The sequence below is a fragment of the Rhinatrema bivittatum genome, chromosome 6 (assembly GCF_901001135.1).
Source record: "Rhinatrema bivittatum chromosome 6, aRhiBiv1.1, whole genome shotgun sequence".
Lineage (NCBI taxonomy): Eukaryota > Metazoa > Chordata > Amphibia > Gymnophiona > Rhinatrematidae > Rhinatrema > Rhinatrema bivittatum.
Genome location: NC_042620.1, coordinates 247522551 through 247537556, shown reverse-complemented (window position 1 = coordinate 247537556; position 15006 = coordinate 247522551). Strand labels below are relative to the sequence as shown.

The 15006-nt window shown below is 44.6% G+C and overlaps 1 protein-coding gene across 2 annotated transcripts in view; it reads left to right on the top strand.

The window, feature by feature from the left end:
- COL6A2 (collagen type VI alpha 2 chain) overlaps positions 1–15006 on the top strand; it is a 132479-nt gene that overhangs the window by 59618 nt on the left and 57855 nt on the right. For both annotated transcript variants that reach the window (XM_029606734.1, XM_029606735.1), the window contains exons 14-15: positions 2011–2100; positions 8819–8881. In XM_029606734.1, the coding sequence (XP_029462594.1) occupies positions 2011–2100; positions 8819–8881 (153 nt within the window). The remainder of the gene's footprint in view (positions 1–2010; positions 2101–8818; positions 8882–15006) is intronic.

Genomic DNA, 15006 nt, shown 5'->3' with positions numbered 1-15006 from the left:
CTCAGATACCTACAAGCTCCAGCTTACACACTTGCTTAAGATCCATAATTCCTTCCATTTATCCTTGTTAAAACCCCTGGTACTGTCGGGGCCTTCCAAGAAACCACCTGAGCCGCAATCACTTTCATCCAAAGCAGATAGGGTATACCAAGTGCAAGATGTTCTAGATGTGCAGAAGCGCAAGAAGAAATGGAAGTACCTACTTTCATGGGAAGGTTTTGGGCTGGAGGAGAATAGTTGGGAAACAGCCACCAACATTTTGGATAAGGACCTCATCAAACAATTCCATGCTGCCCATCCTCAGAAACTGAAACCTCTGGGGCGGGGGCCTAGGAGAGGGCATATTGTTACACCCACTGGCCATGTCCACCTGCGGACAGCTCAACTCACATGTCATGCTTGGCCTTCTACTCCCAGTACTCTCGCGGCCACAGCCAGTCACTGCTGTGGCTCTTGGTACTCCACGTGGTGGCTGGGATGCTGCCGAGCAGCGTTCCGACCCTGGACCTCCCTAGGTGCGCGTGCGCGTCCTCTGTCCTCCCTTTAGAGGACCTATGGCGGGAACTTCAGGTTCATCCCCGGCTGATGACAACACCGGGCCGGTATACTTAAGGACTATCTCTCTCCACCACTAACTAACTTGGCAATGAGTTCCCTTGGTTCCTAGCTGGTGCTTGCTCCAATTCTCCAGACCTGTTGATCCTCTTCTCAGGATCCCTGCTCTGCTCATCTGGAACCCTGCCTCAGTGCCCCACTCCTCGGGGCTCTGGCTCAGCACTTCTACATCTGGAACCCTGCCTCAGTGCTCCTGCTCCTCGGGCCTGTCTCAGCGCCGCTACATCTGGGACCCTGCCTTAGCGCCCCACTTCTTGGTGCTCTGGATCAGCACTTCTATATCTGGGACCCTGCCTCAGTGCCAGCTCCTCAGGTTCTGGCTCAACGCTTCTATATCTGGGACCCTGCCTCAGTACTTCCGCTCCACGAGCATGCTTTAGTGCTGCTACATTCGGGACCCTGCTTCTGTGCTCCAGCTCCTTGGGACCTGGCTCAGCACTGTTACATCACGAGACCCTGCCTCGGCACCTTAGTACCTCGGAGCCTGGTTCAGAACTTCTACATCATGGGACGTTGTCCCTACGTTCTCGCTCAGGACTTGTCTCAGTACTCCTTCATTACAGACTTTGCTCTGCATTCCCATTCCTCGGGGTAGCTCTCAGCGCTTCTTTTTCACAGGTTCCTTCTACCGCGCTGCCACACCTTAAGCAGTGCCTCAGCGCCTCTTCTCCACTAGAACCTGTCACCCTGCTCAGGACCTGTTTCTACTCTGCTCCTGCACTTCCTTCCCACAGGACCTGCTCCACGGGCCTCTGCCCTACTGTCTCCGGAACTACTACAACATCTCCTCCCTTGAGGCTGTTTCTCTCTCTCCCCTTGAGGGTACTCCAACCTGGGATTGAAACTGATCTCTCTGACACTCCCTGCTTCCATCTGCCTGTTTCCTCCGGGACCAGCTATACAAAGGATCACCTAAGACCAGCAGGCCCCGGCACCCAAGGGCTCAACCTGCGGGGAACGAGGGCTGGTACTGGCGAAGTTCCTGTTTGCCTCTGTTCCCGGCCAGCCTCACCTCCCGAACATGGGGACCTGCGGGGCTACGTCAACCCCACTTTGGGGCAAGGGTCCACAATTCCTAACAGATAGTGGGTGAAATCATGTAGGTTGGAGGGAGAAGGTTTTCATATTAAACAAGTTCACAAGAAGCTCTTTTGAGTTTTCTAATCTATAATTTAATTGTTTAATAAAAATATGATTTTAGATAGTCATATATTCATTAAATGGTACAAAGTTTAATCATTTCTGCATAGATGGATCATTGATCACGCCATAGATGACTCGTGGTTATGGCAGATAACTTGTATAGTGTCCCTATGTCTACCCTTGAGTTATTCACCTTTACCTGTCTATTTTATGCTTGACAGTATCTGACATGTTTAATTTTTCTTCCTACAGGGAATACAGGGGAGCAGCGGAGCACCAGGCACTCCTGGTACCAAAGGAGGAAAAGGGTCTCCAGGAACCATTGGTCTAAAGGGAGAACCAGTAAGACCTTCATCTGTTTTATTTATTGCAATATGATGAGAGACTACAATGGACACGACAATGGCCATAGAAATGGATGACCACAATGACTGTTGCTGCAGTTTGTAATGATAGGAGGTAACAATGTTTATAGTCGCTGCAGTCAATGGTGATCAAAGGCAGTGTGTCTTTGAGACAGTAGTGGCCATTCGCAATATTAGCTGCAGGGAGTATTAGTCACAAGTGGTAGTGGCCACAGGCAATTGTGGATATAATGGCTGCAAACACATTAACATAATGAATGATGACAGACTGCACATCCAGTCTACTCAATTGAGTTTCATTCTCTTTTCGTAGATGTGCATACAAAATTCCCAAATGCAACCCATCATCAACTCCCCCCTTGGGTCCTCCACCCAATCTCTCAATCTTCCACTCATATCTGCCCCAAGCATAGTCAAAATCCATCAAAGGGTAGGTCTCCCCATGTTTTGATGGAGTCCTGATGCAATAATACTGACTTCCACTTGAGTCTTCCACCTGATCTTTTAACCTTCCTCTCATATTTGTTCTAAACATGGTCAAAATTCATATCAGTGACTTCCTTGTGCTTTTTGAAGCCCTAATCCAATCGTACCTCTGCTATGAAGGCCACAGACAGTGATGTCCATAGTGGCACCTGCAAGTCGTAGTAGCTAAAGGCAGTAATCCCTAGATTGGAACAGACTTAAAGATTTAAATATGTATGCCCTGGAGGAAAGAAAGGAATGGGGAGATGAGGTAGAGACATTTAAATACCTTCAAAGAATAAATGCACAGGGAGCAGGCTTCTTTGAACTAAAAGGAGGTTCTGGAACTTGGGGTCATGGGATGAAGATGAAAGGGGGAAGGCTCCAGAATAATGTAAGGAAATATTTCTTACAGAAAAGGTGATGGATGCATAGAAGAGCCTCCCTGTGTGAATGGTGGAGACGAGGACCTTATCCGAATTTAAGAAAACATGGGACAAGCAAAGGATAGGAAGGGACTGTAAAGCTGAGTGTTATGGTTTTGAGGTGTTGGAGTGGATTCTTGGTTACTATGGTGATTGCCACGCCCACGGGGAGGAGCCCCATGAGGAACCACAGTGCTAGACTAGACTCGAGACACGCAAACACAGAGGTTTGTCTTTTATTATACAGCTGAATGATACCACCAGAGGTGGCAGTAGTGAGGTGATCCAGTTGTTATGCTCCGAGGCACGGGGGCCTTTGGATTCTGTTACGAGCATGATCTCCGTCAGCCGTCATGCTCCGAGGCACGGAGGCGCGGTCGTCTCTAAACAGGGTTGTTAGCCCTTGGGCCACGACATGACCCAGGGATGAGCCCCAAGCCAAACCGTGGGAGGTGAGCTGGTGCGAGCATGGGTACATGACAAGACATGGCAGATGCAAGGACTCAGGTACAAGGTCTGACCCTCAACCGGACCTGCATACCCCGGACAACCAACAACGCAATGTTGATTGATGAACAGTCCTCTGACTGTTCCTAGCCCTTTCGGACCTGCCGCTGGGTACGGCAAAGGGTGGCAGGCCGGACAGAGGACGAGGGCAGACGGAGTCCTAGAACACTGAAGACTTTGGATGAAGACTGAAGCGAGAACGTGGAAGACGTTCGATGCAACAGACTGGAAGGCCCCCTCTTGCTGCTGAATTGCTGCCTTCTTCTTAATTTTGTTGAGTTCCTAGTTAAGTTTAGGTTTCTACGGGAGCAGGAATGCATATGATTACAGTCCTTTAAATGTATTGGTGTATTCACTATTAATCTGGTAGTGACCTATAAAGGGATGATTAAACCCTCAATAAGGACTGGTGCAATAGTGTGATTTAGATAAGAGCCTGATTGATTTTTAATGCGAAAGTCTCTCTTGCCTATAAATCAAAGGCTGGATTAGGGGTGGGTAGGAGGGAGGGAAAGACAGACACTAGAATTAACTCTCTCTGGCTTGCTTTTTATGTCAGACACACACAAACTCTAAAGAATGTACCCCCCTATTTCACTTCTCCTCAAACGTAAGTCATAAGATTTTCCCAAGCAATACCTTACCTACCGATCCTCGTCAGCCACCAGCAAGATGATTTTCTCCTCTTAATGCTCCCATTAGATTGAGAGCAGCAGGCACTTCCGATCCTCTTCTGCTGCAAGGGGTGCAGGGCTTCTGGAAGCTGGGGCTGTGGAATTCAAACTTGGATGGCTCGCTGTGACCTCTGGAGTTCTCTCTCAGGGGTGCTGGGAACAGTAAGATGACGCTTTTGGTCCTCTTCTGCTGCAAGGGGTGCGGGGCCTCTGGAAGAAAGGGCTGTGGAGTTTGAAGCCTGGATCGCTCTCTGTGACCTCTGGAGTCCTCTCCCGGGGACTGCTAGGAATGGCATGAAGATGAGCCTTCTGGTCCTCTTCTGTTGCGACTATTCTGATCTGTGCTGATGCCTATAGCAGAAACTGACCCCCCAATTTTTCTTTTCTTTTTATAGTGTGGGTCCCTGCTTTGTGCAGTCACTTAAAACAGACATCCCACTGCTGCCACCATATGTAATAATGTGCGAGCAGTCTTTGGCTTGCCGGAGGACAAAATAGTTTGGACTCCAGCCTTTTCACTACAGAATCATCTTGATTTGCAATATAACAGAAAAACAGGCAGAAAAAGTCTGCTCAGCTCGGCAGTACTAAATCAAACGTTTACAGAAATAGGTCAGACTTGTAGTAGGAGTTGCCTTCTTCTCATTCCAGGGCCTTCCATTCCTTCCTGAATGTAATTCCCCTGCTTAGGGAATTACCCTGGGACCAGAATTCCCTTCTGGGCTATCTTAAGGTGGACCAAGCTAAATGCTGGTCCTGATCTTTTTTGGGAGTCCTGACATACACTCCTTTACTCCTTCCACCTTTTCTATGAAATGTGTATAATGTCTATATCCTCGTATAATGCCATATATTCTAACTCACTAATCTTACTGTTCAAACTTTGGCATTTCCATACAGACATTTTAAAGTATGTTTTATGTTTGTACTTTCATTTCTCTTTGTATTCTTAATTTGCTTGTTAGCAAATAATACAGATAGTTCAGAGTCATTCACATCTAAGTGCTCTTTGTCTACATCCATCTGAGTTACTTCAGACTTAAACACAACCTCTCTACTGGGATAATTACCAGTTTTCCAAGTATCTTTGGAAGATGCATCCCTACAAACCATGCAACTTTTTGAGTGACTTTCTACTTTCCTCCATGATCTGTTTTTAAAGCTGCTTTATCTCCTTTTTAAATGTTAGGTTTATAAGCCTGATTCCACTCTGATTAAAGTGGAACCCACCCTGTCAAAATAGGCTCCCCCTTCCCCAGAATGTTCCTAACGAATCTAAAACCCTCTTTGCTGCAGCACCGTCTCATCCATGCTTTGAGACTCTGGAGCTCTGGGATCCTGCGTGTGGAATGGGAAGGATTTCTGAGAATGCAACCCTGGAGGTTCTGGTTTTCAGTTTCCTACCTAAGAGTCTAAATGTATCCTGTAGAACCTCCCTCTTACATCATCCTATGTCATTGGTACTCACATGTACCATGAGAGTTGGCTCCTCCCCACCATTCTCTAAAATCTTAATCTATGTGTCATGTGGGGGTCCTCTGCCTTCGTACCAGGAAGGCAAGTTACCAAGCGAACTTCACGCCTGCTAGCACCCAGCTATCTACTGTGTGAGGGGTATGGGAGAAGAGATAACCTCCATAACAGAGAGCAGAAACCGAAGCAGAGTCCTCAGGGGAAAGCCAGATCTCAGTCAAGGCACTGAGATGAAGAAGATGAAAGATAAAGAGGTCATGAACACATAGGCAAGCTTCTTGGAAATAAAGTGGGCATTCCACGGGGAGCATGAGAGAAGAAGAGAGGAAGGGAAAAGGGAATTAGTGCTAAGATTGAGAGTGTAACAGTTTGCTATGGAATTTGTTGCCAGAGGATGTGGTTAGTGCAGTTAGTGTAGCTGGGTTCAAAAAAGGTTTGGATAAGTTCTTGGAGGAGAAGTCCATTAATGGCTATTAATCAAGTTTACTTAGGGAATAGCCACTGCTATTAATTGCATCAGTAGCATGGGATCTTCTAGGTGTTTGGGTAATTGCCAGGTTCTTGAGGCCTGTTTGGCCTCTGTTGGAAACAGGATGCTGGGCTTGATGGACCCTTGGTCTGACCCAGCATTGCAATTTCTTATGTTCTTATGTTCTTATGCACCAATGGAGTGAAAGCTGCCTGGGAGGGCAGTATTGAGACTGATATCCCCAACTAAGAGTAGAAGGAGGAGCAAGAAACTATGTAGACGAGAGACAGAGGTGTGATGACAGTGACAAGGAAGAGATGCTGTCAGGGAGAGTGCAGATGAATGTAGGAGAGGAAGAAAACTTTGAAGTTCAAGAGCAGTGGGCAGTGCAGATGACAGAATGGCAGGTGAGATAAAGAATCGGGGGAATGGGGAAGGGGACTTGGTATTAGTAGTGGGTTTTCAGCAGGGAGAAAGACTGGGAAGGATTAGCATCAGGAAGAGAAAATGTAAATAGAAAGGCTTGCAACCTCCCCGGTACCTTGCTGGCTGCTCGAGGACCGTGGGGTGGGAGCAGCTCAGGCCCGAGGTGGGTTGTAGTGACTTCCAGAGTCGACCACTGAGGCAGCTGGGAAAAAGTATGCAAATGGGCTGCCACCTCCCCAGTACTTACCTCTTACAAAGCAGGGGATGGCCTCAAAAACAAAATCTCTAAATGCTTCCAGCTAGCAATTTTAAATGGTATAAACATAAATAGAAATTATAGTATCTTCAGTGGTTGTGGCTGAACAGTTCAATTTTTGTTTCATAAGTCCAAAGCACTTTGTTCTAAAACGTTTCAGGCATGTCAAGATTTTTTTTTGACATATTTTCAACAATGACTTTTGTGATGAGGTCATAGAAGAGGTTTTCTTCTGAAAGCTCTCCCAGACAGATCATTGTTTTGTAAGAAATGCTGTACTGTGGACCTATGGACCAACTACTCTAGTGTTAGTTAAACTTTTCAGTAGGTTACGTACAGTGATTTTTGGTTTCTGTCTTTCAAATTTGACCAGTTTTCAGGCAGTTATATTAAACATTTTTTGGTCTGCCAGATCTTGCCTTGACTTCAACGGTTCCATCTAACTTCTGTTTCTTAGCAATGTTTCAGACAGTTGAAATTACTAGCTGGAGATTTTTTTTTCATAGTTTGCCTCTACTTTGTAAGAGTGAATTCCCTTCATTTTCAAATGCTCAGACAGCTGCTTTAGAGGAGCCCATGGTTGTTGAAAATAGACAGAAAAACAATCACAATCTGAGAGGTTAGATGGATCAGTGTTTGTTCGACCATGGAATTGTCTTCACCTAACAAGTCAATCAATATTTTGCATGTGCCATATTCACTATTTTATTGTATTCAACCTGTTAAATATCATCAAATAAATAGTAATTTTGCATTGCATACTGCAGAAGGTTTTGGGGTCATTATATAAAAGTAATCCAGCTAACTTAGTTGGGATATTCAGCAGCATAGCTATGCTGCAGAATATCCCCAGACAAATCGCTACTTAGACAGATAAGTATTATCTGTCTAAGTTTAGACCTGCTATTGAGCAGGCTAACTTACCCAGCTAAGTAGTGCCATCCCAATCCATCCATTGCCTGCCCACAAATTAACCATCTAAAAGATAGCTGGATAAGTCACTTATCCGACTGTCTAGCAGCCATTTAATATAACTGTATATCCAGCAGCTGCCAGATAGCCGGTTAAGTTCTATTTATCCGGCTATCTGCAAGCTGAATATCGGGCCCGTCATATTTAACTTTGTACCATGCAGAAGTTGTGTCAGCTTCTGTTCACTTAGAGATTCATTGAAACATTCAAAATGACCAGGGATTCCTAAACTTTTGCATACAGTTATATAGATCAGGAACTGGTTACCCCTGTTTTGCTGTAAACCGGTACTATAAGATATTTATCTTGAGTATTGGTATATTAAAAGATTTTTTTTTTTAAATAAATAAATAACTTTACCCAGGTATTCAGCAGTACTTAGTCTGCTTCTGAATATATCTGGCTAAAGTTATATGTTTCCAAGTTGCTTCAGTTATATGTTTCCAAGTTGCAAGTTGCATTCTAAGTTGATCTTAGTTGTTTCACAAGAGATTGTACTTTATTATAGATTATCCGTTCATTATATTCGATATGTTCCATGTAAACCGCCGCAATGGCGATAGTTATCTCTGTTAATTGTGAACCGGAGTGATATGTATTGTATACAGGAACTTCCGGTATATAAAAACCATAAATAAATAAATAAATAAATAAATAAATAAATAAAGTAAGTACCCAGTTATCTGGGTAAGTTTAGCACAAGTATTTTTTCAGACCTGACTTAGCTGGTTAACTTTAGCTGTTTGCACTGAATATCAGTGCTTACTGGCTAAAATGTAAGCAATCCCCCAGAACACCTTCATCACTGCTTCTTTTTATTTACTACATATTGTCCAGATTATGAGTTACCCAGAAAAAATTTAGCTGGGGAGTGGGGAAAATGAAAGTTTACAAATCTCATTTTGATTGGATAATTCCAAACATTATCCAGACAAAGCCTTTGAATACTGACCTTATAGTTACTTGCAGTTTATGGTGCATCCTAATGACTTAAGGCACCTCCTTCAATGCTTCTTTTGTCATCATAGGGCCGCAGAGGAGATCCAGGCCCCAAAGGTGGTCCAGGAACTAATGGAGCTAATGGCGAAAAGGTAAGTGGATTCTTGGGGCTAGATTTTAAAAGCCCTGCGCGCGTAAATCCTGCTGGATATACGCGCGCAGGGCACTCGCGCGTCGGCGCGCCTATTTTGCATAGGCCGCCGGCGCGCACAAAGCCCCGGGAGGCGCGTAAGTCCCGGGGCTTCGTAAAAGGGGCTGGAGGGGGCGTGTCCGGGGTCGGGCGGTCTGGGGCGGGTCCAGGGGCGTGGTGACAGGTTTGGGGGCGGGCCGGGAGGGTGGTCCCGAGTACCCCGGCACTGCGGCCTGTGCCGGGGGATGCTGAGGTGGCAGGCGTAACTTGCCCAACAAAGGTAGGGGGGGGATTTAGGTAGGGCTGGGGGGTGGGGTAGATAGGGGAAGGGAGGGGAAGTTGGGGGAACGTGGAAGGAAAGTTCCCTCCGAGGCCGCTCCGATTTCGGAGCGGCCTCGGAGGGAACGGAGGCAGGCTGCGCGGCTCAGCGCGCAGCCTGCGCGAGTATCTTATAAAATCCGGTGTACTTTTGTTCGCGCCACTGGCGCGAACAAAAGTAAGCACGCACGTATGTTTTTAATATCTACCTCTTGGTGTGAAGGAAAAATTCTGGGTAAGAAGCAAAATATAGACAATATCTAAGACCCGGGGTGTATCTTAATATAGGGACTAAATATACATGAAAAGCATGGGATAATTAAAATCTTTGAGGTCTCTCATTATAGTGCTGTAAGCATTAGTGCCCACACTATCACTTGCAGCATGCTTGAGTTATAACCTGTGCTAGATTGATAGATCGTTCCTGCACTAAATTTTAGAACAGTCACTCATGAAAATTATGCAAATATATACTTAATGGGCTTAATGCTGCAGTGCACTAAATTAAATAGAGTTGTTTTGTCGTGTTAAATTTAACACACTCGTCGAGATGGCGCTAAATGCTAGAGTTGATGCTCTAGTATTTAACTGTGTGTGTAATGAAGGAAGATTCCCATATTGGAGGAAATTTTCAAATAGCCTGCATAAAAAAGTCAGAAAAAACACATGCAGATTCCACCAATTTTCTAAACAGACTTACATACATGTCCATTGTGAACATTATCGCACCAAATCTACAGTACAAGTTACACTTGTATAAATGTCTGCACATACGTTTCCTAAAAAAAAATTACACACATTCTTTTTAAATTTCAAAAGCATGCACATAAATTCAAACCCTTTCCAACTCTGTCCCCAGGAACACCTCCACTCCGTCTGAATAAACTTGTATGTGAACACGATAAGGCAAGTTTGTAAAAAAGGGCATTTCTGTGCATAAAACAGTTTTACAAGCAGAAGTCCTTTTGAAAATTACCCTCATTATGTGTTAGATAAACATATAGGGGGCAAAGCTTGAAACAGCAAGAGCATGATCCCCTCTCACCAGCAAGAGGAGAGCAGCGCTTCCTGTCTGTGACTGCTTCCTCCTCTGCAGGCTTTTCTTTGAAGTCTGAACAGTGTACAACCCCCATAGTCTCATAGGACCCACCAGTACTCTGCGGTTCAAACTTCATAGTAAAGCTGATAGAGAAGAAAGGTACAGGTAAGCATCAGTGTCCAGTCAGGGGGACGGAATTGTGCTAGGGGATAGGTTGAGTTAGTGATTATTGACCAGGAAAGGTGGAGGGGGATTGATGATTGTACCAGGGAAGGAAAGGAAAATTTAAATTAAAAAGCTTGGAGCAATCTTTCTTAGAGGAAGAAGGGTACCTATTTTTGGGTTTTGAACAGTGCAGTATTTTGGTTTTTTTTTTTTCGTAAAACTGGCCCTGGGTCTGTAAGGAGGGGCTGGAAGGGTAGAGCAGGGATGGTTGCATCTGCAGGGAGTGGGATCCGAAGGGGAGGTGGATATGCTTCGGAGGTCCTGTCATGGAAGAAGAAGGGGGTGGGGATGTAAGAGGGGAGGGGAGACATTTTATCAGTATGTGTAAGTTTAAGTGGGGGACAGATAGGAGAAAGAGGCCCTTCACTAACCTTCTCAAAGTCACAGGGTCAGTTAGTATGTCTGTTATTCAAAGTATGGCCAATCAAACTTGTTCATACTCAGTTTAGCACAGTTATTTCCGGAGACCTGGAGGAGGTAATCAGTACCACAGAATTGTAAAGCCCATGGTATTTTTCCCAGTGGTAAAATACAGCCAAGAAAAATACAGCAGTGTTTCTTTTTAAACTATGGCTACTTCAAAGGGTGGCAGAGGGTGGAACAGCGGAGGAGGTCTCTCAAGACTCCTGAGGATTTTGCTATATTTTGGGAAGGGGCACTGTTTTTGGTCCCTTTGGCCCTCTAAATCAGTGGTCCCCAGCCCTGTCTTGGGGGCCCTCCAGCCAGTCGGGTTTTCAGGATATCCACAATGAATATGCATGAGAGAAAATGTGCACGTTATGGAGGCAGTGCATGCAAATTTTCTGTCATGCATATTCATTGTGGATATCCTGAAAACCCGATTGGCTGGTGGGCCCCCAGGACAGGGTTGGGGACCACTGCTCTAAATGACGTCTTGGGAGCATCAGGACATAATATTCTGAGAGTAATGCTGGTAGCTTATGCTTCCTGTGCTGAAGTCAGAGCAGCAGTGAAAGCCACCGGGAGTGGGACTGTGATCCTGTTGGCTAAAAGGGGGTGTAGAAAGGTATTGGGTGTGTGACAGGGTTAGGATTAGGGTGGCGGGATGGAATGGAATGAGGTGGGGTGGGGGAGAGGAAGAGGAAGAGGAATGTGCCGTTGCAGTATAATTTTGGCTAACCAGGAAGGGGGCTAGGAAGGAGGCAGGTGAGTAGGGCCAGTTCCATTTCATTTGTAAAGTTTGGAGGGGTGGCTGTCTTGGGCCAGCAGAACCCATTACTTTGACAGTGGGTGGGGATTGGGGAATAGAGCTGCCAGGACCACAAGTCAGATTTATTTTTTTTTTTTACAAGAGATTGCCACTTAACCAGCCTAAAGTTATCTGTTTATACATACCTGGGTACCTTTAAACCTAACTAGGTATATTCAAAAGATAGCCAATTAGGTTTAAAGTTCTCTGGTTAAAGGTAATTGGATAACTTTATTCAGTGATATCCAGCACGACATTTATCCTGTTAAATTATCCAACTAATTTTAGCGTTGGGCATTGCAATTGCTGCAACATGCCACTAGAATAGTGACTGGGGTTGGGTTTTTTTTAGCATATTTTGCAGATACTTATCTCTTTGCATCGTTTCCGATAGGTTAGAGATACCAGTTTAGAATTGCTGTTATCTTACATAAACTATTTTATACTGAGACAGGCTGTATAGTCACAAAGCAGTTGAACTGGTATATTCCAGCTCGAGATTTGAGATCAGCTAAGATGCATCTACTTTAGGCTCCCAACAGTAGAGAACTATAGTCTCGTTGAGGTTTTTAATTTATTATGTATGTTTTAATTGCTTGTAAACCGCTTAGATCCACTACAAATTTTATAGATGGTATATAAGAATTTTCAAATAAATAAATAAATACAAAGCTTCAGAATTCACATAAACATGCTTTTTTTTATGTTGGGCTCAGATTTTGGAATCAACTTCCTATAGAAATACTATCCCAGACAGATATAAAACATTTTCGGAAGATGGTTAAGGCTTATTATTTATTTATCTCATATCCAACCATCAAAGCCCTAAGCCCTCCCTCTCAAGCGACCCAGCCTTCAATTCTATTGCCTCTCAACCCTGCATACGAGACCTTGGTGTCCTGATTGAGCAGTCTCTAAACATGAAAAAACACATCAACAAAGTCCTAAAGGAAGGCTTCTATAAGCTCAACGTTATGAAAAAGCTCAAACTGCTTCTCCACACCCATGACCTTCGCACAGTCATTCAGGCGACCCTTTCATCCAAATTGGACTACTGCAATTCCCTTTTTCTTGGCCTCCCCTATTCCACCATAAAACCGCTCCAAATGCTGCAGAATGCTGTAGCTAGAACCATCACATATGCCCGCAAATCCGACCATATCACCCCCATCCTCAAAGACTTTTATTGGCTCCCTATCCCCTCACATATCCTCTTCAAAACCCTTACCATTATTCATAAATCCATTTACATACACAATTCTAACTGGCTTGACGAGCCATTCCACTTCATACAATCCAGCCGTCCCACTCGAACTAGCCGCAATGGCATGCTCCATATCCCTTCCCTCAAAAAGGCTCACCTCTCCTCCACAAGAGATCGAGCCCTGTCCATTGCAGGCCCTGCCCGCTGGAACACACTACCTGCGAACCTCTGCCTCGAGCCCTGCACCATCAAATTCAAGAAAAAATTAAAGACCTGGCTCTTCAAACAGGCATACCCAGATTAGGACCCTCTTCCATAAACTCATCCCCTCATTTGTTGCCTCTAAACTACTAATAATCATGTCATGATGTTACCATGTTATCATGTTATCATATTATTTCTCTGGAGTTTTTTTTCTTCCTTCGCCATCCTTTAGTTATTTCTCTAGTTTTTAGTCACTGTTATCCCATCCCCATTCCCTGTTTTATGTAATTTCTATCTGCAGTTTGGATGTATCTCTCTTCCCGACATTAGAGATAATATCAGTTGGTTGTAAATATAGAAAGAATCCTGTAAACCCTGATCCATATTTTCCTCTACCTAAAATTACTGGAATATTATTAATCATCATATATGCAACTCCCCAAGAACTCCCAAAGAGGCTCCCCAAGAATCTGGGTGATGACGTGACCTCAGGGTAGGCAGGTCTTGCTGCATGGCATCGGTTCGAGGGCAGCTGGGTAGGTGAGCCCGAGTATTGCAGGGTTCTCTCTCTCAGCATGCTGATCTCTAGTAGCGGCGGCGATTCTCCCAACTCACAGCTCCAAGTCCCAGCATGTTCTTACCACAGCAGTAGCATGATTCAGCAGGAAAAAGTCTCTGGGTGACGACATGGTCTCAGGGTAGGCAGGGCTTGCTGCACATGTTGGTTCGGGGGAGCGGGTCTCTAGTAGCAGTGGCGATTTATGAATGTATTTGTGTAATCTGTACTGGACTTACTAATGGCAGTTGAGAGAGAGATTGAGAGAGTGCACCTATCCATAATGACCTCATCCTAGGTAGGTATTTATACCTCTATAGGAGGCCTACCTAGTCACTCGAGGAGAGGTTTAGGTATTAGTGTAGGGGTTAGGGGCCACTTTGACATTCAGAGTGCGACGTATGAACAGAACAGTGGCCTCTTGTGAAGATTTGATGACCTTCGGAGTGAGGAAACTCACCCAAAGATGAGATTTGTGCAATGTTCTCTCAACCTATCTCATCTTTGTGTGACTAGGTAGGCCTCCTATAGAGGTATAAATACCTATCTAGGTTGCAGGCATTATGGAGAGGCTCTCTCTCTCTCCTGCAATAAAGCCCTATCACGTGGCTTTACACAAATGGAAAAGCTGTAGTTGTTAATGCAGTGCCAATTATGAAGCTTGGCCACCAATGCCTCCCCTTTTTCTAATGCATTATGGCATTTTTGCATGCATAAGTACATATTTATCCAGCTAACACTGCCTTACTGAAAACTGTGCTCTTTAAATGCAACTAAAGGTTCATGTGGGTTCAGTAATGCACATACTTTTAACTTCCTTAATAAGAGGCATTCCTGTGGGTGTGTTTAGGTTGAGGGAGCAAAACCAAACATATACAGTTGATTTTGAAATGTATCATTGAATTTGTATTTAATTACTCACCTTTCCAAATCCTCACTATTTGACAACTAACAGAGACTTATCCTCTTATTGACTCCTCTGCCTGCACCCAGTTTGTAATTTGGAGTTCTTCCTTGGGGTTTGCTCATACACAGGCTGTTGAAATACCATACGCTGAGGCTTGTGCACAGGTTAACCCGCGGTTGGACGCACGTTTTGGATGTGCATCCATTACCCCTTATGCAATAAGGGGATTAGCACGTCCAAACCATGCGTCCATACCAATAACGTAGCTAATAGCGCTCATCACATATAAATGCCATATTGATGAGGCTATTAGCTATTACCCCCTTATGTAAAAAATAAATGTGCTTCCAACGCACACATTTTTACTTTCAAAAATGAATGCTTTTCTGTAGAAACTCTGACTTAATATCATGGTGATATTAAG